General features: G+C 38.6%; 1 protein-coding gene across 1 annotated transcript in view; it reads right to left on the bottom strand.

Annotated features, from left to right (window-relative positions):
• Window positions 1-25702, bottom strand: part of ADAMTSL1 (ADAMTS like 1) — a gene marked incomplete at both ends in the record, with an annotated part of 200599 nt that overhangs the window by 157029 nt on the left and 17868 nt on the right. Inside the window, 2 exons of the mRNA XM_082335407.1 lie at window positions 10412-10457; window positions 24381-24508. Of these exons, the coding sequence (XP_082191533.1) occupies window positions 10412-10457; window positions 24381-24508 (174 nt within the window). The remainder of the gene's footprint in view (window positions 1-10411; window positions 10458-24380; window positions 24509-25702) is intronic.

The following is a 25702-nucleotide window of genomic DNA, read 5'->3' as shown; positions in this document are numbered from 1 at the left end:
ACAAGAATCAGAAAAATGTGATACATATTTGCATTTCTTAACCTAAGGTTTCATAATTTGCATAATTAGCGACTTACTATTATTTTACTGGGAAGACCTTTAAAAAGCCCCTTTGTTAATCCTTCGGGAGGTTTGTGAGACATATAAACCGTACTCTGAACCCAGTACACCTGATATAAAAACCAAAGACCACTCATACTACTTAAAGTCTCTTGTTGATGAGAATGTGAGGCTTTTCTTACCCACATATACTTTCTTGCCATTATTTAGCACTGAAAAACATGAGTCAAGTTCTCAAGAGAGAAAGAAGAGCTTCAAAATCATGAGACTTCAGGCAAAATAAACTTGGCTTCTTTTTATTTCCTTTCAAGTTTTTGATCCTTGAAGAATGATATTTCAAGTTTTCCTATGCAAGCAACCACAAAGGCTAGAGATTCATCGTTTTTTATAACTAACCTGAATTTCTCACATAATTATGGGAATACAGGAGCTAAGCTTTAGGAAAAACATTAAATATCATGAGAACTGTGACAAAAAAGCAAATGTTGGCAATATGACTGCCTCAGATTATTAAGGTCCCATAGTCCTCAACCTTGCTGCTGTAAGGAAATCTGCTCCTCAGTGATACTTGGTCAAACACCAGGTGAAGTGAATACCTATTATACCCTTGGCTTGAGGACTGTAACATTATTTTATAGAGAGTCGTAAATGGTGATTATAGACTTGATAGGGAAGGATTTTGATGTATATACAACCACATAACTAGACAATATCCTTATAAGATGCCTGTATTCTCTGTTTGTCCTCAAACTACTTGATCCTATAGAAATTCAAGTATCATTAATGACAACCTTATTCACAGACTTCTTATCCTCCCAGCTAGGCAAGTCTTGCTGCTACTGAGGCAAAATATTTCTTCTAAGGTTTAAATAATCACCTCTGTTTCTCAGACCTTTTTCCACACTTTCGTTCACCAACACTTTTCTACTTCTTTTAAATAGGGCAGATTATTACAGCTTTTGATACAAACAGCATGGGGGCTGCATGTCACTTAATGACATTAAAGGATCGTTGTTTAGTATTAAGGTGTAAAATAAAACCAATCTTAAAAATCAAGCTTTCAAATTTCCTCTTGAAGCAAATTGGCAGAATCTTGGCTATAAAATTGTCATTTGTATACCCTTGGCTCAAACTAAGGATAACCAAACTGGCCTCATTCACTGTGTAGTAGCAATGTAGTTATGCCCATTTTGTTTGAATGTTGAATGACATTGGATCACACCACTCCAAACATTTCTTTTGGTGAACTATACACACATACAAACCATGATCTTAAGCCACAGATCTTCAGCTAATTTGCTTTGTACCATTTTTAGTTAATTTGCTTTGTATTTGAGTGTGACGCAGCCCAAAAGTTATGGGTCAAGCTCCAGTCAAAAGTTCTGCTAAGTACAACAGAATAGTGTTCCTGCTACAAAAGGTTAAATGGATTAAGGCATAAGAGAAAAAAAGGATTTGTGCTAAATCTTGCTCTAGAAAAATATGTATCAAAGAGCAATAATCCAGAGCTCATTCATCCTTTTTGAAAGTGGAGGTCGAAAGTCCAAGCTCGTAACTGGAATTTTACTGCTGGAGGACTTAGACAGCAGACAGTTTTTCTATTTGCATGTTATGGAAGACTAAAAAAAAAAGTAAAATCTTGGAAGTATTTCAGTTTGATTTTAAAACCTCCAGAAAAACTTAGAGGCAATCAGGCCCATTTTGTGATCTGGGCAAGCTGTTGATACAGGACAAAGTTTGGACAGCAGTACACAGTAAAGACAGCAGAAAAATATGTGGGAAATTCATTATTCCTCTACAGCTGTGTAATTAGAGAAAAAGTGGTCTTTATGTTCTGCTTTTAAACAGATGAACAAGACAGTTACAGCTTGACCCAAGATCTGGTTTAGCTTTATTTTCAAATAGAGAAGAGACAAGCAAAGAGCAACACTGTGGCCTTATTTCCTGCCACAAAATCTTCTGGTGCCTACCCTTCCCTGAATTTTTCTGTCCATAAATGAATACAGTCAGGTCTATTGGCTTGGCTTAGGCTTGTTGCAGAGATCCAAGCCAACTCTCTTGTTTGGTTCAATCTTGGCTCTACCTTTGAAACTTCCTGGCTTGCAACAGCTTTATTTTTACAAAGACAGAAAGGCCCAATAAAGCACACGACATACAGAGTTCATAGTCCGGCTTTGTACAGTATTCAATACTATGTTTGTTGTGTTGGGTTTTATTTTTAAATCAAAGAAAGAAAAAATGTACAGTCAACATAACAAGCTTTTAGGACACGGCAGGTGACCAGGACCGATGTTAAATGCTTCCAGTCTTTGATATCATGATCAAAATAAAACAATGGATTTAAATAGTAGAGCTTGTGTTTAAAAAAGTTTTCATGTGAAACTTGAAGCCATTCAAAGAATACATTCAAGCAGTCAGAAATGCAGACATGCATACTTATCTTGGCACACAGATATGAAAAAGGGTCACAGTCTGGCCCACCGCTTTTCTCCTACTGAAATCCTGAATCCTAAATCTACCTGAAGGCCTTGAAGATCCCTTTCCCTCAGGGCGGAACTTTCCTTCCAGTTAGGAGAGCACATGTACTAGCACCTACACACATAACATCTGCATAACCTGTGTAATGTTTTTTTATACCAAAATGGACAATGTTAAGAAAAATAGTAGTCTCAATATTACCCATCATTAGACACAGGTCACTGAAACTGAAAAAGAACTGAAAAAGCAGGAACTGTACAGAACTTGGCACTGCTTATTAATATCTTGTCCATGTTTTTTGGTTTGTTTTTTTTGTTGTTTTTTTTTTTTTTTTTTTCTTTTTAAACTTGCTATTTATTTTTTGTATTATATATCAGTGGGGATCAGAGCCTCTTTGTGCTGGGCTTTGTGCAATCATATAATGAGAGACAGATAAAAGCTCACAGCCTATAAATGAGTATTTTAGTTGCTGAAATAACAGATACGGCAAAGCCAGTATTTTGTTGCATATTTGTTCAAGTAGTAAATTGCTATTTTCTTCTAAACACTTTGCACACCTTTAGATAAGATTGTTTGCTGTTTTGAGGCAGTCTTCCTGTGCCTCATTTCTGCAGTAGTGGCTCCTGGATGGGAGAAACCAGTAGACTTTGACTTCACAAAGTCTTTTCCCCTTTTAAAAAAATCAGCCTTCTTTCAGTATGTGCATGGGGGCTTGGTGGAAGCGGATCCTCTGCAGCTGCCAGCTAGCACTGCTTCACCGGCCTGAGTGAAGTTAGGTTTTACTCTACCTAAGGATCTGATCCTGGAAGCTATCTAACAGTATGCAGTTTGTCTACCTGCACAACAGATTGACAGACAAGGGTGTGCCCACACTTTGAGACAGCCAGTAGTCACAGGCCGAGTCAGTGTAGCAGTGAACCTAAGGTAACATATCTTTGGGTTATGTAGTTCTGCAAGGTAGTTTGCTAACCACATCAGCATGGCCTGTGTTTGGCTTGGACCACGTAGCAGCACTGGTATCTGGCCTCAAAAGCACTACAGTCCTGCTTCAGGTTACTCCAGCTTTGGTGCTATATTTGAATCGTACCGGTTTTGTTTTCTTTTGGAAATAACCTGTGGGCCCTTGCAGACATGAGGAACCACTGCCATTGCACTCCTTGAAGAATCAGAAAGAACTAATAAACTTGAAAGTCTCGTCTAAGCCCATTTATCTTCAAGCTTCCTCTTCATTAAGACTTTTTAGGGAAGAAAATTTCCAGTGAATAGGAAACAACTGTTCCTCCTCTAACTCTGTGGGTCCTAGATGGCTGTTTTATGACCTTTAGCTTGTGAAGGCTCATGAGATATTCCTGAAACACTGAGCCTGTGCTGGATACCTATAATCTCCGTTCATCCTATCAGGTCAAGATTTCCTCCACTGCAATGAAAATATATATAATTTTAAAGATGATCAGAAACCCCTTTGATGTATGAAAGCTATTTTAAAATAAACATAGGAGTTTCGTCTTCACCTCTTAGGCACCTAATGCTGGCCATGTTATTACACCTTCATTTGCTTTCTCACATCCAAATTTTTTTTTTTCACCTTGACCTCCTATTTGACCCTATTGTAATTCATAAGTCCATGGAGTTTTGCCATGTTTGAATCCCATTCAAAACAATTTCTATTAATCAACAAACTCGTGGAAAAGATAAGATGAATCCCAGATGTCCCTTGATGGTGATAGGTGGATCAGATTTCATGGGACAAAAGAGGGTCAGGCTCTTTAAAGTTTACTTAGGGGGTGAAATGTGGAAGATCATATCTAAGCTGTGATGGGTGGAAACAGTCGAGGAACCTTAAAACAGTTTACAATATATGTGCTTGTATATTTGCAGAGGCCAGGAATGATTTACTATATCTGGAGCTTTTCCTCTGTGCAAAAAATTTCTAACAACTGGACTACTCTGTGCAGCATCTGACAGAACAGCTTATTGAACCAGTTCCATGAAGTACGCACGGTGTTTCAGCCGCACCGATTTTCCTACTGAGAAGGAAAGCCTGAGGTCCTCAAGCAGGGGCTTGCCCAAGACTAAATAAGAACTCTAGATAAAAGTACAGGGACTTAGGACATCTAGGGATTTAACAGAAACTCCACTTGGCCTTGAAGCCTTGTTGAGTGCCCTCCTTGAATTAAGTTTCTTGCAGCCAGATTTTTCACTAGTCTACTCCTGTAAACTTCTAAATAGTTTAGGATCATCTTAGCTGCTTAGATTGAGAGGGGCTCATACTATAGCTTTCTCTGACAACCCCAAGACACTGCAATATCTGACAGAGAGAAGCATGAGAGAAATAATATGAACAAAGTAAATGGTAGAGTATCAGCAGATGCTTCTACTCTGTATTAAATAAACATGGAGTGGAGACGAGGGCTAAAACAGTCAGTGAAGTACAAATCTAAACCTCCATGAATATTTGTCATTAGAAATAATTATAAAATCAATTTTTTACAAAAAAATGCCTTTTTTTTTTAAAGTACGTTCCCATTTTTGGCAAATAATTCAATATGCAGCTTTTCATGCCATTTTAAAATTTTTGTTTGCTCATAGCTTTCAAATATTAAAGTCAAGTGTTTAAATTAGATACAGTAACTTGTATTTTGGCTTGAAAAACTTCCAAATATTTCAGTCAAAAACTAATACAAGTAAATAATATTAGAGTACATTTTCCTAAAAGCACCATGGGTGCCACATTGGCAGATCAAAAAGAGATATTCAAATTAAAAAAAAACAAAAAACTGTTATAAGAAATATTGAATTTAAATCTATGAATCATCCAGAGCCCTGAAGAGTCCTGAACAGAGTCCTGAAATGCCACTGTCATGGAGGTGATCCAGGTTGTTTGGTCTACAAAGTTGCTGGATATATTTACATAGAATGGCAGCGATGGGTTTTTTGTGTTCTATTTTTTAATAGTTAAAGATTCACAGGTCTGCTTGCTGAGAAGACAGCAAATCCAGAAGTCAAAGCTGCCACCATTAACAACATACTAAAAGCACGTTTTTTGAAGTACAAAGAAATAATTCCTAGACGACACACTGAGGTTTTAAAATGCACACATTTAGAAATAAGATGGGAGTTATTAAAATCCAGCATTTTGAAGAACAGACTGTAGTCACAATAAATGATCCGAGTTTGGAAGAATTTCCACTTAAAAAGTAAATTGACATTAAATAAATCTGGTCTTAGTAAGGAGAGATGTGTAGCATTTATACTTTTTTTTTTATGTATTTTTTTTTTAATTTTACTGCAAAAGGCAATCTGAGAGGTTTGATTGCAAAGACTTCACATGGCATTTCTAGACACCAGAGGGCAGAAAAATTAAATCCTGATAATAATATTTGTAGCTCTGAAAAAATTCTACCTGGTGATGATGCTTCTTATATACACAAGCCAAAGCTTCTGAAAATTGTGCACTTATATGGAAGTTTAGGTTTGACACCTTCCAACAGGCCAGACTTTGGTGCATGGAAAGAAGATAGTGTCATTTTGTTGAAATTAAGATGGGCAACATCGGTGCTGGTGTGTACAAAATGCGGCATGAGCTGATAAGAAACAGGGATAGAAGTAGCTTGTCTGAATGCAAGCCAAAAAATGGGGCATGTCATTACAGTTGGTATTTCAGCCAAGTGAATAAAGTGAGGTATATATAAAAAAGAGCTGCAGGTGGTGTTTACAAGTTTTGGTGGTCTGATTAATGGGATCTGCCATCTACAAATTTTATCTTAGGCCTAACAGAACTGCTCTAAACCTTGTCGAAAGAGCTGGTAACGTTGTGCAGCTTCCAGCATTGTCCATTTTCATGTCAAACAGCAAAATCTCAAGAGCAGCTTTATATGTAATGTTCATCATCATGCCAGCAGGTATAGGCAAGTATATATGAAAACCAAAGTCCTTTAGGAATGAAGTGCCAGTCATGTGCATCTCATTTTTTTTCTGGTCTGATTCAGAAAGCAGTGCAATAACAGGAAAAATATCAGGAAAAATAAAAATGTTTGCAATCACAAAAAGGGGTTTGATAACCAAGGAGAATGAAGAGAGAAGGCATGAAGAACATACAGATTCCAACAAACATCCTTCAGATAGACTTTCTTGTAAATGGGGGAAGAGAAAGCAAAAAACAGCCAAGTGGCAGAAGGACTGAAGAAGACAAAGGGTAAATGAGTTGGCATGATAGCCTGGTACAAAAGCTGAAGAAAACCTGGCAACTAAGAACATGCCCAGAAGGAGGAACAGAGAGTGTGATAGCTTGAAAAAAAAAGAACTAGTAAAAAAATCCTACTTGCCATTTGGAAATATTTTTGTTTATTTTGCATAATGTTTACTATAACAACCCAGCTAGATATAAAAACGTTTTCACTGCATTCAGAGTAATTTTCTATAGAAAAACAAATCACTCCCTCTCTTCTCCCATGATTATATTCTAAAATGGCTGGAAACATACTTTGAGTCAATATGAATAGTAAGAAGAAAAAAAGCGGATGCAATTCAACCCTAAATCATCTTCAGATTCCCTCATTCCTTCTTTTACTATTTACACATGTGGCTTCATACCCATTATCTTTCCAGTTTCTGACCAACACCAGGCAATGCAAGTGGTGAACATACTGCACTGGATTTGCTCTTTTAAGGACTGCTCAGAAGCCTTATAGACAGCAGTATCAATCTCTCTATAGCCTGTACTTTGCAAAATGGTTCAGCATCCCTAGAATAATACAGGTCACTGAAGAAGCAGACACACCACTCTCTCCCCTTGCCTCTCTTTTTCTTTATTTCATTCTTTTTTTTCCCTCTGTAATTTAATTTCAGGATGAATTAAAACCAGCTGTAGCAAAATCTTGCAAATGATAGTGCCTGTGCAAACGTGTTCATTGCCAGACTCCAAGAAGTATTCTTCCCATTCTCCAATTTCACCTTTGAAATAGAGTTTGCTTTTAGTATATGTGATTACCCATCCTTTACTGTATGAAGACAGTCATATAAACAAAAAACATGTCAGTTCACAGAAAGAGAGTTTGCAGAAAATAAAAAGACTGGTTATTTTATGAACAATAACATCAGTCCTCAAGTTGTACACAAGCTAATGGTAATGAAAGCTTGTATTTCAGGACTCACTGATTTCCACAAGAGTCAAAAAGGAGTTTTCCACAATGCATAATAGCTACCTTCATTTGCAGGGGTTAAATGGGGGGATTTGCTCTCATCTTCCTTTAAAGCAACAGACTGTCATCTAACAGATGAAAATGTAGGTTTCATTGAGCCTGGCAGTTCCATCCTGCTGATTTTCAGTCTTTGTGGATGAAATCTTAAAAAGCAAAGTCTCAGTTAACAAAAATGCACACTATATCGTGTGCCTTTTCCAGTGCAGAATTCCACGACAACCCCACAACGGGTTAATGAATTGTTTCTAAGACCCAATTTGTGTGTATGTATCCTTGGATTTTGGAGAAAAAGACAGTAGACTGAGAAAATATATGGAGTTTTTTACTATTCTGAAAGAGACAAACAGTATTTCGGTGGTACAGCTACACAATTCAGTAACAGAATGGATTTCAGCACAGAGATACATGCCCAGGGTTCCGAAACTGCTTTAGGTTTCCACTGGTGCTGCACAAGGTATTTCAAAGTGGTACCTAGCCCCAGAAACACAGGGCTGAGGACCACCGCGGCTGTGGCAGGATCCTAGCACAAGTTCTGATGCTGATCACGGTGGCAGTGCCCTTGCAATGACTGATGTGAATGCTGGTGCACAGTATCTCAGATTAGTAAAGGTGATAAGTGGAAGGGCATAACATCTGAATCAAACACTCAACATTAAAAACAGAAAATACTTTCTCCTGAAATCAAGTGCCTGCAAAACAAATACAGCCAAGTACTTTCCTTATGACATAAAGCCGTATTTGGAGGGCCTGGTCAAAGTATCATGCAGTCACAAGCTTGGGAATAGTTTGATTTATTGTTAGTGTTGCAAATTTACCAAAACCAAACAAATGAAAACTAAAAATTTAATCCTTTTATTATGGAAAAGAGCAATGTAGCACAATCCATTCTTCACCCTCTTCAAAAAAAGGGGTTAAAATCATAAACACAGTCTTGAGTCTTCGTAATTCAGTCGCAAAACCGTCACTGATTTCAGCATAGTAAAGCACTTTGAAAGTTTCAGTTTGGATTATTTGTTATGAAATAATGAAGTGAGTTCTGCAGCTGCATGCCTCACTGCTATGTTGGAAAGTCTGGAGCCAGCACTGCCAAATTACAAGGTATGTAAAGGAATTGCCTGACAAAGCTATGCAAGGTTTTATTTTGAAGGAAAACTGTTCAAGCGCACATTTCCAAAACAGAACCTAAGCTAAAAATAACATTAAAAAAATTATTCCTTATCTTGGAAGGTTAAGCTCAATGATTGCAAAATACAGGTTGCAACATGGCTAAAACCCCAGCCTCTCATCAAGGTGATCCAGGAACAGCTAATGGCAGCAGAGCATGAGGCTAGTTTGTCTCCCTGCTTTTAGCATACACAAGGGCAGGTCAGAAAGGGAAGGGGACTGTCACAATGTACGTGCATTCACAAACTAAAACAAAACTGATGGATCTACTTGTAGTCCAATTAGCCTTTAACAGGCTCTCTTTTTTTTTTTTATTCTTTTTTCCTTTTTGTGTCATATTCCACAGAGCTACAGCATGCAACTTGAGTGGCACAAATCAACCTTCCCATTCCCTCCATGGTCCATGGTCATGGTGTGGTCTACATGCCTCAGATATGGAAATTGGACTGTTAATCTACCAGCAGACCTATTTATTGACTACTCTATTTGTTGTCAGTTAGTGAAGCAGATGTCTAGATTGATGAGAGATTTCAGGAACCCAAAGGATACACCAGAACAAATTTCAGAGGAAGAAGTGTGAGAAATCTTACTGCATGAGAGACTGCAACTCAGACAGAATCAGTTTCTTTCATTATGAACTGTGGTCTATTGAAGAAAATATAAGCTAAATATGAGGGAGCATATTAATTTTTTTAACTTAAACTTTTAAACTTTTTTAGACAAAGCACCTATTGAAAGGCTCTGAATATGTCCCTATCAGGCATGAGAAAGCTTGGCCCAGTGCACGTTTGATTTCATTTTCTGTCTTTACTGGTAAAACTGACATTTCTCCATGTAATTTGAGAGCTTTTACTGTTCTTGGCACCCAATAAAACTTTCCATATGAAAGTCTTTATTTCCATTTTCACCAGTGAAAACACACTTTCACTTTGGTGAGCACAGAAATTGAAGTTTCTTATTTTATTGTATTGAAAACTATATTCACCATATGTAAAGAACAAACAAGAGCCTTTGGAAAGGCCAAAACACTGGTGCAGGCTATCTAAAACTGCTGTTCTAAGACATGCAGCAGAATTCCAGTGCTGGGAGGGCACAGGTGAACAGAAACATATATCTCTTAGTAACTTGTCTTCAATCCTTAACAGCTTAATCCTCCAGTCTGTCAGACTGCCCAACGTGAACCAGCTGGTTACCAAAGTAATACTAGGAACATAAGTGGTCTTGATTCTGCCAGGGGGGTTGTAAAGAGCAATTCTGAAGTTTCACTGACACTCTATTTGGAAAGGCTGTGACTGCAATCCCTTCCAAACTGTTTTAGCAACATGCTATGCCATAATCTCTCCAGCTTTTCAAGAAACTGACAAAGGTTTGCCCATGGTCCTGTGGTATGAAGGCAGTTTAGATAGCTACAGTATTCTCACTATCACATCACCAAATTATTTTATGTAATATGGACGTGACTGTCGTATGTGATGATTTGTATCATATCAAAGCTATACTTCACTTACCACATTGCTGCAAGTCCTGTACCGGATGTTTCGCCCTTCACAGGTCCTGTGTCCAAAAATTAAAAACAAACCCAAAAACATTAATAGCTGAATATAAAAAGCAAACAGATAATGTTTACTGTGTCAGCATCTTTCCTACAAAGATCTCCAATCGCCTAATCCCCCACCCTCTTCCCCAAAGTAAAGTGCTCTATGTCTCTATACAGGTATTGAGGTATGAATTCTACAACTCCTCAGTTTCCTACCTTTGCTTTAAAAATGAGTTTCTAGAAGGTGGCATCAGTTTATGAATGAGATTGGTGGTCAGAGTACAGAACTCAGCTGGAAACCAACATCTGAATCACATTAATAATACTCCGTGTCTCCCAGCTATCTGCAATGATTTCATAAGGACACAGCTCTGTGTCTACCCAGGCACACACCTTAGCACTGACATAGTCTGAGCTGCCAGGCTTTCTCTGCTGGGGAACAACCTGTGCACTTGGAGGAAGGAAACCTGCCAGCAGCGGCATGAAATGACAGGCTAGCAGGACAGGGCTTTTCCCCAATTTCATATGAGGAGAGAAGGAGAGCATAGAACGTCCCCCTCCAATTCACCAGTCCCTCGCTACTCCCAGATCCTTGCTGCAGGACAGCATCCAAAAAGCAGCTGGGCCCAGCAGCGGTCAAGGAGAGCACGTGCCCTGACGTGTGCTCTCCATGGCTCTCCTCCTTTTCCCCCACAGCAGACCCATATCAGCCCTGATGCTGGCAGGGTTCCCAGAAGAAAGATCAACACCCAGATATCTTTTTAGCACTCAGCAGCGTGTATTCCGAGTATTTGACCTTAGGTGAAGATTCATGTGTTTTATGAGTTCAGACAGCATACTCTGTGGAGGTCCTCAGTACAAATCAGAATGCAGGGTTTGGCTTTTAAAGATTATCCTTCAACAGAATAGAATTCCTTACATTTTTAATTACTTAATTTCACAACTTTTTTTTTTTTCCTTTCTTTTTTTTTTTTTTGGCCAGAATTTAAGAAGCACACATTCCTTGAGGACTAAATGCCTGCCAAGACTAAAATTTTAAATCCAAACCATTTTGAAGTATCCAAGAGAAAGGACAGCATCTGCATGCATTTGTGTCGTTCTTTTTTCCTTCGTTTTTTTAAAAACAGAAGAATTTTTTCCATACTGAGTTAACTGTAAAATCAACTGAGCAGATTTCCTTTAAATTATTGGAGTCATCCTTCCTCCCACCTTTCTCCACGAGACTTAATTGTGAAATTCTTCCAGCAGTCATTTACACCTATGTGAGTACAAAATCAGGGAAAAAAACACAGTTTTGCAAACATATCACAGTAGTGTAAATGATCCCAAGAGAAGATAAACAAGTAAATAAACTCTATCATTTTTTCAGAAGAAATGTAAGCAGAAAGGTAACATATTCTGTTGTGTAGCATTTGGCATATAAAGAATGCTATTAAAAGCATAATAGCAATACCACTAATTCAATGCTTTTGTAATGTTATGTAATTAATTCAAGTACATTTTGATCATTGCAAGCATGCACAGAAATGAAAAGTGTGCACAGAATATCTAGCACTAGAAAAAACAATTTTATCCGTACAATAATAAAAATTATATTCACAATAGATTATGAACTAAAAAAGAAAAAAACCCAAGCAGCGCCCCCATTATCCCAGTTATTCCTGAGCAATATAGACAAGCTGGCAGAGATAACTCTAGTGCAGGCCAAACCTCTTTACACTCCACTATATCCAATGGAGATACTCTTGATTTACATCAATAGGTAGCAAAGAAAAAAATATATTATGCAGCATGCAGGCAGTCCTAGTGCAGGACTGATACACCACACTGAATAGCTTGTTCAGCAAGCTTGATGCATGCCCCATCTGTCTCAGAAATGCCATACAACCCATCAGACATGTCTTTGCTTCACACAGACCTGCTGTTACAACAATTTCAATTACCATAATTTATTAACCTCAGAAACATTGAACTGCCAGGAAAATTTAAACTTCCTTTCTATCAGCTGCCTCACAGTTTCTTCTTTTCACAGTTTCTTCATGTTTTCTGTTTTGAAATGAAACCCCACATTTTTCACTTATTCTTTGCCTTAGGGGAAAGAATGGGTACTTTCATTAGACATGTGCCACAGAACTATTCAAATTTTTCTCCCAATTTCCCTTCTGTGGGTAATGGACAAGGTTGTTCACCAAAAATGTGCAATTCTGCATGCAGCTAGTGCTGTGATGATTCATGAACCCTAGGAACCACTCCTGCAAAACTCCCCTTGTCCCCTCTCCAAGACCAAACTTTGGGATTTTGTTGTTTAAGCTCATTAGTTATCACCCATCAACCAAAAGCAGGCAAATTGCTTTCAGCCTGAGCTGATGTATTTTCACAATAGATTTGCAGAGTAGTTTGTGTTTCAGATCTACGCTGCTTTAGGGCAGTATTTTAGATTCTTTTAAACTCAAGTATCTACTTTGGGATTCAAAACCATAGGATTTATAGAAAAAAAATAGATGGTTAAAAAATCTCTGAAAACAAATTAAATAGCAGGTTTTTGGGAGCATAAATTTTGATTTTTAAAAGTAAATTCTGTTTCTGACTCTGTCTATGCTTAAAACAGGGAAGCTGAAACCATCTAGTGAACTTAACCCTTCTAGAGTGAAATACTCAGCATCTTGCTTGATACCAGGCCAGACTAGGTTTTCTCCTCTAGGCAGGGTTCAGATTAATGGTATGGGTCCCATACCTCAGCATGGATGCTTTGCAGAATGCCACAGCACAGAGCATTTAACATGCAAGGAAGGACCACAGCAGATTAGTGAGTCCATGTTATGAGATACAGTCACCACACATCCTCTGACCTCTGCAGGGTACAAATGAGAACTCACATCAACAGGGAGTACACACATCCACTTGGAAAAGTCAGAAGTCACCCAAAAAGGCAAGTTCGTCTTGGAGAGCACACAAACAGTGGGAGCAGTAAGAGGTACTTCTACAGTCTTCTCTGTTATCTGTGCACTGCAGGGGGTTTTGCAGAGGAAAAAGGTAGCTAAAGGTTTGGCTTGACAGGCAATTATTATCATGTGAATATGAAAGAAAAGCAAGCTATTGGGAATCATGTTTCATTCTTCAAACCTATTTGCTTGTTTCCAGTAAAGTTTCTGAAAGAGGTTAACAACATTTAATATATTAAAATATTCACTTCTCTTATGTAAACAACCTGAAACCCTGGTGTTTATTTCTCCAGGCTCCAGTTTGTAGAGGGACTTAGTTCAAGTCCCCCCCCCCTCCAACTCAAAGGTCTAAAGTAGATGTGTATTTGTGCTCAGCTAGAGTTAGAAGCCTTGCAATAATCCATGCCAGAAAGAACAGCAACCCCATGCCAAAGTTGCCTTTATCTGTAATTACCAAAGACGATGAAAGAGATTTGCAGAGGACGACCTCATCTACTCCTGCCACTCTCAGCAGTCATCAAAGTTTGAAATGCTTTTCTTAAGAAATGTCTCTCCACATAAGTTAAGCAGCTATGAGCCAGAGGTGGATTATTTTTGTGGATGTGAATTTTGATGCAACTGTTCACTACAGGGGTTTGAAAGTTGATGTAATGTTGGACAATCTTCACTCTCTTTATTTTCACACCCCTTGATAACCACTCTTCTGGGACAGATTCTGGTTTCTGCACTGTACCTGTGAGACAAGTATGCTGTGGGCCTTTCTCCTTCCGCAAGATCTTTGGCAGGCTGCATCAGCCCTCCCCTTCCCCTGATGCCAGCAGGCGTGAGGCTATGCTACACACACAGTAACACCATCTTGCATCTCTCTTTCCTCACCCTGTTGCTCTTACCTCTTTCCCAAATGTTGCACAGTGTTATGACCCCTCTCATCCTCAATACAATTTCTGTGTCTGTCCTTCTCTGGGGAAAAGAGAGTCTCCTTTATTCTTTCAGTATATCCCTTTTCCCATAAAGGAAACATGAGGGAAGGCCATGGACACCAAACTGTTATGAAAAAGGAAGATGCATTGGGACTGCATTGACTTATGAGTTCACTTTTTCAAACTGCCTGGTCGGGTCTGCCCAACTTCATGTCCAAATCATTAAATTTAGAATAAATTAAAAAGATGTGCAAAAATTTTTCCATATAATTTTGTTAATAAGCACCTTGCCTCCCACAATGGGTTGTGTAGATGCACTGGTATGTTTTGCCAGGCAGCCTGGTGTTGCAACTGTAAAAATCTTTCATTCTTTATGTTTAGGAGACTGTCTCCTACAGACTTCTACACCTTGTTGAAACAGTGAAATACCAGAAATATTACAGGAATACTTAACTTTGAGACAAGAAAAGAGGGCATGGATAGCCAAGCCAAATTTCCCTGGCAAATTTAGTTACAGATTTTATGAATATTCTTTCTGCAGGAGTAAAAAAATAAACAACCAGGAGGCAAAATACCAACTTGAGTCACTACATGCAAGAAGCTGTATCTCACAGTATCCTTCTGGACAAAATGTCCAGCACACAGCTAGACAAATCCATAATATGATGGGTGACCAACTGGCTGACAGGTTGGGCTCAAAGAGTTATAGCAAATGGGGTCACATCAGGCTGGCGGCCAGTCACCAGTGGGGTTCCCCAGGGCTCAATTTTAGGGCCAGTGGTCTTTAATATTTTTGTAAATTATCTGGATGCAGGAATCAAATGTATCAAATGTACATTAAGTAGGTTTGCTGATGATACTGAACTAGGAGGAGCTATGGACTCCCTCGAGGGTAGAGAGGCCTTCCAGAGAGATCTGGATAGACTAGAGAGCTGGGCAATCATCAACCATGTGAAATTTGACAAGAGCAAGTGCAGGATTCTCCACCAGGGACAGGGTAATCCTGGTTATATGTACAAATTGGGGGACGAGAGCAGCCCTGCAGAGAGATCTGGGGGTTTGGGTTGGTGGCAAGTTGAATATGAGTCAACAGTGTGCCCTGGCAGCCAAAAGGGCCGACTGTGTCCTCGGGTGCATCAAGCATAGCATCACCAGCTGGTCGAGGGAGGTGATTGTCCCACTCTACACTGCACTGGTGCAGCCCCACCTCGAGTGCTGTGTGCAGTTTTGGGTGCTTCAATATAAGAAGACATCAAACTATTAGAGTGTGGGCAGAGGAGAGTGATCAAGACGCTGAAAGGTCTTGTGGGCAAGACTAATGAGGACTAGCTGAAGTCACTTGGTTTGTTCAGCTTGGAGAAGAGAAGGCTGAGGGGTGACCTCATTGCAGCCTACAACTTCCTCAAGGGGGGCAGCAGAGAAGGAGGTGCTGATTTCCTCTGTCTGGTGACCAGAGATAGGAAACGGAATGAAGCTGCATCAGGGGAAGTTCAGATTCGACATTAAGAAAAGGTTCTTTAATGTCTAGAGGGTGGTCAGTCACTGCAACAGGCTCCCCAGAGAAGTGGTCATGACACCAAGCCTGTCAGAGTTCAAGAAGCATCTGGATGATGCTCTTAGTCATATAGTTTAGTTTTACGTAGTCCTACGAGGAGCACTTATGGGTTTTTTATGATCCACATGGGTCCTTTCCAGCTCGAGGTATTTTGTGATTCTATGATTCTATGTTCAGCCAGGAGAAAAGAAGGCTCCAGGGGATGTTACAGCAGCCTTTTATATATAAAGGGCACTTATATGAAAGATGGAGAAAGACTTTTTACCAAGGCCTGTACTGACAGGACAAGGGGAAATACTTTTAAACTGAAAGAGGATAGATTTAGATTGGACATAAGGAAAAATTTTGTTACAGTACAGGTGGTGAGATACTGGAACAAGTTGCCCAGAGCAGTTGTGGATGCCCCATCATTGGAAGTGTTGGGCTGGGCTTGAAAGATGTCCCTGCCCATGGCAGGGGGGTTGGACTAAATGATCTTTAAAGGTCCTTTCCAACCCAAACCATTCTATGATTCTATGATTAAATAAACATTGACCTTCATGTATGTGAAGGGGATGAGTATGGTACTAACAAAAACGCCATCATGCTGGGCTTTACTCTGAGAAACTCTGCTGTGTATCTAAAGTAAATTCACTGGAATCAAAATGATAGAATAAGGCTATACACATACGGAATATGACAATAGATTATTTCAAAGAGATGGTGTTAGAAAAAAGAAAGAAGGAAAAAATGTCTTTATTTAATACTTAGCATGAACCAAAACCTGACTGACTGTTTAGGAATTTGAAGGACAAGTAAATAGTGTTTCTCAAAGACAAATTTCCTTTCACGGCGATATTAGTTCAAAACAACTACTTTTTTCCTGGCTACCTGATGTTTGCTGAAGTTTTGTTGAATGCTCCCTACAGAATGCCAGCCAATGTCTTCCAAAGTTTTGTTTATACTGTAGGCTATAGTGCAAGAAATCACCAAAGTAACCTAAAGGTAGCTAGCCCAGCTACTGATATACCAAGTTGGCTATTACTAGCAGTCTAGCCAAAACAGCATAGAGCACAGAGAAAGCTAATATATCTGTTGGTCTCACAGAGATAAGCCTTTCCATCTAAAGGTACAATTAGGCTTGTTTCGCAATTTCATTTTAAATTCTGGAAGTTTGATGAGGGGAACAGTTCAGATTTGAGAATTTTGTTGGGAATGTTATACAAACAATGATCAGCTGCAGCTCCAACAGTGCTCCAACCCACACAAAGCTCTTGCTCTGGGCAGCTTCTGCTACCCTTGGAGTTTAAGGTCGGCATTATATTTACTCAAAAGTAAGGCAGACCTTGGACTTTTGCTGTACGTTTGCTGAACAGAATAGAGTATATTCCCATTTTTACTTTCAAATTCTTCTTTGCATTATTCAGAGCCACTGAATGTTATTTTCTAAGTAATAGCATGCATTAAATGACAGTCCCTAAATTCTCAGTAAAATATGACTGGCTAGTCCAATTAGAATAACAAAAATCAAATTTGAGAAAAATAAAGGAAAAGTAGGAGAAAAATTTGTCAGAGTGCTTTCAGACTACTATTTATTTTCTTGCATTTAGTCTCTCATGTTTGCTTGTCACTGCAGTATTTTTTATTTTCTTAAGAATCTTTAAAAAGTGTCTTTAGCTTTAGATGTGCACATACAACATACATCACAGATATACAGAAAGCATTTACGGTTGTAAATGTTTTCCAGTTGCTCACTAGCCAAGAAAGGCAGAAAAAAAGCAAGAATTAAAGAAGTGCCTTGCAGTAAAACAATGGGAAGAGGTCTCTTCACAGTCCAAGTGGAAAGAAAATACAATACTAAATCTCACCTGGCCTGCTGTATCACAAAGATAGAATCTAGAAAATATTGCAGGCCCAAAAGTACTAACACCCCAAATCTGAACATGCCTGAGCTCAGATCTGGATCCAAGTTTTGCAGCTGGTCTTTACAAAACAAATGTGCTGAACAGGAACCCAAGTTCCCCATGTTTTGAGGAAGTTTGAACCTGGGTCTGAATCACAGTGTTAGCCCAACTCCACTGAAATGCTCATGCTTTCTCATGTACAATCTGTTGCTTGGGGCTTTAGAAAATCACATCTTAACTTCTTTCTTATAGGTAGTAAGGCATACAAAACCTCCTCATCATGCAAAGGCCTGGCTGACTTAATTCTTTTTCATTTAAATCCCAGAACAGATTATTGAAAGAATTAAGAATATACAAGAGCTCTTCCAGTGAACCTGGGCGTATGAACAGTATCAACCAAGTGAAGGCTTCACAGACATTTTTGTTAGGTAGGCTACTTCTCAACAGAGAAACAGATTTATGGAGACCATATCCATCACTCATCTGTAGGTTTAATGCTGACTACCATTCATTCTAACACAGATCAGTTTCTCACCCAAAACACCGACATATGATGTCCCTGTGGCAACTCTAGCAATGGATTACATGGGAAAACAACACTAGGGAAGCATTTTATATATTTTTAGCTACTTCACTGAGGCACAGAAGTCAGAAATTAGGACAGCCAGCACTATGTGACTAACTGGTTCTCCAAAGACCACCAGCAGTCACTCCACAGATTACAGTGCTGATCTAGATTGTGTGAAATTTGCAGACTCAAATTTAAGATTGTCGCTTGCTGCTTGTGCCATTAAGAAGAGTTAGAATAGTAATCTTTCTCAAAAAATGGAAATGCTTCTCCATCAAATGAAAGCAGGAAATGTTCTCATAATTACAGATTTGACTAATCCCAGGGTAAACAGAATAAAAATTTCCTTTTTAAAACGCTGCTAGATGGCACAGCTTTAACCAGAAGCCTCTACAAACTAAATATACTCAAAATTTCTTCCAAATGTTTAAAATCACCCAATATAGCATGGGGGATGTCCTTTATAGAGTAAACCAGCTACAGTTATCAGCTGAACCAGAAAACAAGACAGCTATTGAGGTATCCTGAAGGTCATTTGCAGGAAGTAATACACTAAGGTAGCATACAGATATAGTTTTGATCAGGGTAATGAGAACCATCCTCCAAAATCATTTGGTAGCACAGATTACCTAAGAATTTTATGACACTGAGTGTACTCCCATTGAGTGACATGGTATGCTTCCTCAGAATGCTGTTTACTTTTGTGGATGTATTCAGCAATTATGATAGCATTTGAGCAAAAATGTTCTGCTCTTTATTCTACAGACCTTAAGATAGCAAAGGGCTTATTCTAGAAGTCATAAAAACCCACAGTATTTAAAATGATCATTCTGACCTGCATAGGAACATTTCATAAAGTAGCATAATTTGCCTTATTTAGTAGTGCCAGAATTAGAGCAGACTGCATTTATATCATTGCACAATAGTTGCAGTAAGTTATGTTAGCTTCTACCTGATAATGAAGCAACCCAAAAACTAGAATAACTACTCCATTATAATTTTCACTCAGAAAGTTTAAAGGACCTTTTATCAATGTTAGATGTGAAAAACTTCAGATTTTCTTGCAGTCTAAGCCCCTGAGACAGATAAGTCTGTGACTGTATCCTGAAACTAGGGGACACAGCCACATGCTTGGACTAAATTCTAAATTCAGTTGTGAAGCAGCAACACAAGAGTAGACAATGTTTTGGTATCAAAGGTATACACAACTGAAACTTTAAACAGTATTTTTAAAATATGTAGTATTTGATGTATCCCTTTTTCAGTGCTAGTCAGCATTGTTGTAATGGGTTCTTATTCTATTATTTAACTTTAAACAAACATGAATTACATACATCTATTCCATCATTGTCTGACAGGCACCAAACCATTTGATGCTTGATTTGTGAACTGATAATCTGTGTGATCAAATAAAAAAATATTACTCCTTAATGAAATAAATCCAATTTATTTGAGGCTTCTTCTGTCTTATGAAAAATGTCACGCAGTATAAAATTGTCTTATTTTTAGCTATATTAGCTAGTTTATGAAACATAACCTCCACAGGTATGTCTTGGTGGCTATTTTACTGATGGACCAAGTCAAACTGCAATAAAACTGAGAGTCATTTATGCAGATTTACTATTTTCATCCTGCAGAATACAATGGCCGTGGGCTGAACAACCAAACTAGTGAATCACTTACTCCAGCTAATTTAGCAAACAGAGCCAGTGGAAAGGGCACTTCATACTGGTGGTTTGCTTGCATTACCAAAAGGCAGTCATCAGCTGAAGGAAGGAGGGGAGGTATTTGAAAAGGGGGAAAAAATATATTCCAGCAAGTAACAGAGACAGTATGAAGCATCTAAACACAGCTGTGATTGAGACTCTCTCATGTCTGTTCCCTTTTTTTTGTTTGTTTTCTTTTTTTTTCCCTTTTTTTAAATCTGTATCACTTTTATTACTGAGGGAAACTCGTCAGGAAGATGTTAATGTTGACTTTCTTCTGCTGCTAAACATATATCCCTCATCTAATGGTGGAAAACCTCTGCTCTATTCAGCAGTTTACACATGATTTCCCAGAGGTAAGAGTGATGATCTCAAATTTTGAGCCTTTAAACCCAGATTCAGTGTCCATGGGACTCCATAACCAGCTTAGCACTCTGCTATACACTCCACAAACTGTTCCCTGCTTCATGCTTTAGCTGGAAACAGCAGCAACAGTAACAGGCAGGGTTTCTAAGCAGACTGAAAAAAAGACTACTTATCTATTATCTGCTAAAATCATTCCCAAAACTCTAGAACATGCCGCTCTTTGCTACCTACAACCTTACTTAGTAGAAAGTGATGATGAATTTGGAAGATGACAGGAAAAAAAAATCACAATTATCTTCCTGCCAAGCCCAGAAACAGTAAAACACTATTGGTATTACTGCAGTACTTGTCAATATGCAAAGTACAATTCCAGAACACAGAGAACATTTTTAGGACCAGGATGGGTGAGTTTAGCATAAGAGAATTTATAATTTCTTTTACAATTTGAAAATGTATTCTGATATAAGGAAATTAAATAAATGCACATGAATTTCAGATATCTAAAGAACATTCAGCCTTTTATTACTCTGAGTTTGCTTGAATCAACATTCACATTTATTAATACCTGGATTGAAGGTATGTGAGTACTATCAATCACTATGCTGGATAACAAACTCCAGCTGTACTATGCAATAGACAGACCGCAACAAATAATAGCCAGATTCCGAGGAAAAGGGCAAAGAGTATTGCAATGTCTCTCCACCTGCTCTGCCTATGTATTTCCAGCATCCCTGTAGCCAAAGTATCCAACAGCTAATAAAACTCAGTTCTCTGTAGAAGCACAGCAGTTGCCAGTTTGGCCTTCAAGAAAAACAGGGGTGGTTTGTGGTTCTTCTCTCTACAGGTTTTGACCAGCAATGATGCATGACAGTTCATGACGGAGAGGAGACAATCAGGAGTTTCTCTTTCCTTTTTTTGTATTAAAAAAAAAAAAAAAGAGATACTGAAACTGACGTGCAGAACACTCTGGAATAATAAAAATAATTACTTCTTCACCCAATATATAAGTAGGCTGGGAGGTTCACTTTCAAGTGAGTTGAGGCAAACAACTGTAACATTTAAAGGGGGCCTGTGTTTTGTGTAAATAACAAGAATATCTGAAGTTATAAAGAGTTAATGCCAACAAAGAGTATGAAAATTATCACACTTTGAGGTTTGGCCTGGTCTTTAACTACTAATTATCAAAATGTTATTTTCCTGGGGCTTATGCTGCCACCAGAGTGATCCAGTGATGCTTGCTGTCAGCACGGGATACCAGGACACGTGGTTGACATGGGCTGACAACTCCTGTCTGCTTGTGTGACTGGCATATTTATTTATATTGCTATCATACTAAATGTCCTTAGCTTAATCAGGACCAGTTGTTCTAATGAAATGTACTGTTAAACAGCCCCTACCCTGAAATGTTTGCCATCTAAAACACTAGAAAATAGAATTTCTCACTAACACTTTCCATTCTTTCGTCACAGCTGCGAAGGCCTAACACAAAACATGTTCCCAAAACAAACAACACAAGCACTAACATAACTTTGGCAAACAAAAGCTGGAAAGAAAACAGGTTTCCTTTATTTAGCTGCATATACTAATGGTGTTTAGGAATGGGCAATTAGTCTTTGCATTTCTTCAAAGCAGATGCACTGGGATCTCTCTTTTCATGTAATGCTCTGAAAGTCACCTCATACAGAACTAAAAGGCGTAAGGCATTATGAACATTCCTCCCAGGATGAGAAATATTTAGGATTAATTTGTTCCAAATCATCTAAATGTGTTGCCAGTTTTCATTTGCCAGAAGTATCTAGTATCTTCCTTGATGCTGCCATGAAATTATACACAGCAAATACATGAGATAAACTGTACCAATCACGAAATTGTCCCAGAGAGGTGGACATTTTGTTCTAGCCTTGCCAGCTTTAAAATACTCATGCGCACAGGCTTATTTCCAAACCTTCAGAGTCTGGATGAGTTTCTTTCCCCTGCTCCCTCTCTGCCTTTTTCTTAGTGACTTAAAATGCTTGCCTAGCACAAAAATTAATCATTTAAACCCTTTATTTCATTAGCAGTTGCACACAGACCAGGAAAAAGGAAAAGCTATCACACGTTTGATACCGTGCTAATTCCAGGTCAAATTTTACTCTTTATGATTTATTGCTACTGGCTAGCTAAAGTTGTGCACCTAATTAAGCCCCTGCATCCTATCCAGGAAATAGGGGCCTTCCATGTCTGAACGGGTCAAAGTTTGCAGCTGGTTTCTTAAGGCAGGAAGCATCACTTATGTACTGATAGGACAGTAGTAAGGTATTGTATGAAAACCAAGTACTGTGTGATTTATGAGTTTATTCCCTGTTCCACTGGGGCAGCTTCAGGGACATCCCAAACAGTACAAGAAGCAAAGAGAAGCAAATGGGGAGAGCCTGCCCAGAAGGAGTGGTTTATACTTGCATATGACAGAGCACTCTGACTACTACCACTATTGTCATGGAGCTCCAAGACTCTTCCCCTCTAGAAACTACTGAGGCAGTTCTCAGTGAGGGAGCAGAGGCATAGTTTGCAAGCCCTTGTATTACTCAGATTCCCCAGATCTTCAGGTATGCCTGGATTCATGTTTACATTAAAGGAACATACAGAATATCACTTATTTTCCTAAGTCTGAAAAGGATACACTGTGATGGAAAATAAGTTCCTGTCTCTGCAACTCCCAATTTTGAGGTGTTTGCAGAACCACTATTTCCTATGGAACTAACAAGAGATGAGAATTTGGCCCCACGTTTAAAAAACAAATTATTCTGGTTTTTTTGTTTTTTTTTTTTTCATGGGAATGGAATAGAAAAGTACTGTCTTTCCATTGGTTTCAGTAGATGACTTTTTGCCTATCTTTTCTCCTTTCAGCAGACTTTTGCACACTGTCAACTCAATAATTGCTGGAACTAGGAGACCAAACTGTCCACAGATAAAGCTAAAGTACACAATATTCTGTTCTGATCTTATGGTTTAATGCCTTGTGCTGTTTCTTTTCCTCACTAAACAGGATCATGTATTAAAATGTCAGATGTAGGAAAAAATTTCGAGTGTATTGTCACAGTTTGTTTTATTAACATCAGTTTTATAAGCACATGAAAGAAAATACAAAAGAAACATATGCAGGATGGAAAACTGTATTACATTTTTTATACTACAATATATAAGGTATCAGAGATGGCAGTAAGGCACAAAATTTGGGCCTGGAGTTTTCCTTCATATCCTTTATCAGAAATCTGTTCATATTTATCACATATATCATGTTTACTGCAGGTAAACTTTTTCCTAAAGTAGATAGAAATAATATTTGCTAGAAATATTTTGCAGGTAAAACTTACATATACTATAGAGTGGAAATGATGTCAAATGACTTGTCCATGTTCTATTGCAAGCTAGGAACTGAGGAGGAATAAAATCTCAGATGCCTGACTGGGTACCCAGACTTCACCTTTTTACTGGGCCATTCTACTTCTGCCTGTTGGGGAGATTTTGCTGGTATGGAAGACTTCCTACCTGAAATTTAATTCATAAGATATCCTTAGCAGAATTATCATTCTTTCTTATATAGCTCAGGATGCCATGTTGGGTCAATATGATGCTTTTATAGCCTCAGTGTGGTTGAGACTCTAGTGCGCTAAATCTAGTGAATTAGCTGTAGTCTGGTACAAGTGCATGAAAAGTCTTACCGCTTAAAGGGTGAAAGTATAGGGAAGTTTCATTTTTCAGTAGCTGGCAGCCTTGCAAGCTGTCCAGGAAACTTTTGTATCTCCATAGGTTCTCACTATATTTTAAAAGGGTGTTGCCTTATCAAACATGTTGGCTGCTTGCCTGAATTAAAAAACACACCACCATAATTTTTTGACACTGAGTTGGAAATTTTAGCATAGTTCAAGACCTGTACTGATTACTTCTTATGGTCTGACACATATGACTAGTTTGAATTCTCCCATCAGTAAAGTAAAGTAAAAAGCATTCACCCACTTACTTGCTGCTCAGGCAGCGTCTTAGTGAATATGAGGCCCCTCCTCCACAAGTGCGTGAACATTCACTCCATGAGCCCCAAGCATCCCACAGTGAGTCTCGGTCTTCCTCCGAGCGAGCTGTTCTGGAGCTCTGAGGAGAGGGAGAAGGAGAAAAATCAGGAAAAATCATTTAAAGGACAAAAAATATTGTTGCTAGCTTAACCTTTCTTTTTACTGGATATCATCTGGGTCATTGAAAGCACTGAATAAATCCGTTATTCTCTGACATTCCTACTGATTGGCAGCCAGTTCTTGTAGTAGGGGTTGCTGTATGAACTTGCTTTCATCCTTTGAGTATCGTACTCTGTCTCGATTTGAGACTGGTAATGACTATTATAAAAGAGCACTTTGGACAACAGTGAGGCAAGGGATTTTTCTCGATTAAAATGAAGAGGTGGAGTTTTGTAGATATTAGAAATTGTGCTTTGAAGTTTTGTTGCTGTGTTAGAAACTACGAAAGAGCATATTAAAAAGTGCCTTCCAAGATGCTCTTAAGGAAAAAAAGACGTTCAACATAGCAACTTTCATGCACTAACTGTAAGGAATTGGAACTATCATTACTGTCCAAAGATCTCCTATAAAACTTTCAGGACAAAGATTCCCCAACTGTTTTATCCCTACTATTCGCTAACTTAAAAAAGAAAGTGCACACTACCTGAAGAGCTGGAGTCAATGCCAGGCACAGACCCGGGCAGTGGTATTGTTACTACCAGTGGTTGGGCACAAACATCTTTATAGAGAAGCAGCACTGATGGCTTCAGAAATGCTCAGCTCTTCTAGGATTAACTCATAAACATACAGCAGTACCTGCCTCAAATAATGCAGTCATGCATGTACCCAGCATTTCATTTTCATTCATGTAAATGTACCTAAGAAACATAGATCCATAGGGACACAAATAATTTAACCATTTAGATAGATATTGTCCCTCATGGACAATGTGGTTTTGCTGGAAGAGCAACCTACAGAAGCATGCAAAGGTGCATGAAAAACGCCTGTGTCTGATGGAGACCAGGCAGTGTTCTCCTTCAAAGCTTGGCTTGGGCTGTGGGCCAACACCTGGTGAATAGCATTTCTAACTATTTTGAATAAATGAGAGGGCAAGACAACTGCATGAGGGAGACTTTGATGGTGTACCTTCAACAGAGAAACATCAGCAAGCATCATTGCTAACCAATGTTAGAGGAATCACCTTTAGCTTTCAATACTGAGGGATTATTTGAGACACAGAGATAGCTCAACACTGAAATAATTTTATCTTCAGTGAAGTTGTGTAAAAGTTTTG

Source organism: Platalea leucorodia (genome assembly GCF_965183815.1).
Source record: "Platalea leucorodia genome assembly, chromosome: Z".
Classification (NCBI taxonomy): domain Eukaryota; kingdom Metazoa; phylum Chordata; class Aves; order Pelecaniformes; family Threskiornithidae; genus Platalea; species Platalea leucorodia.
This window is presented reverse-complemented; position numbering and strand designations above follow the sequence as displayed.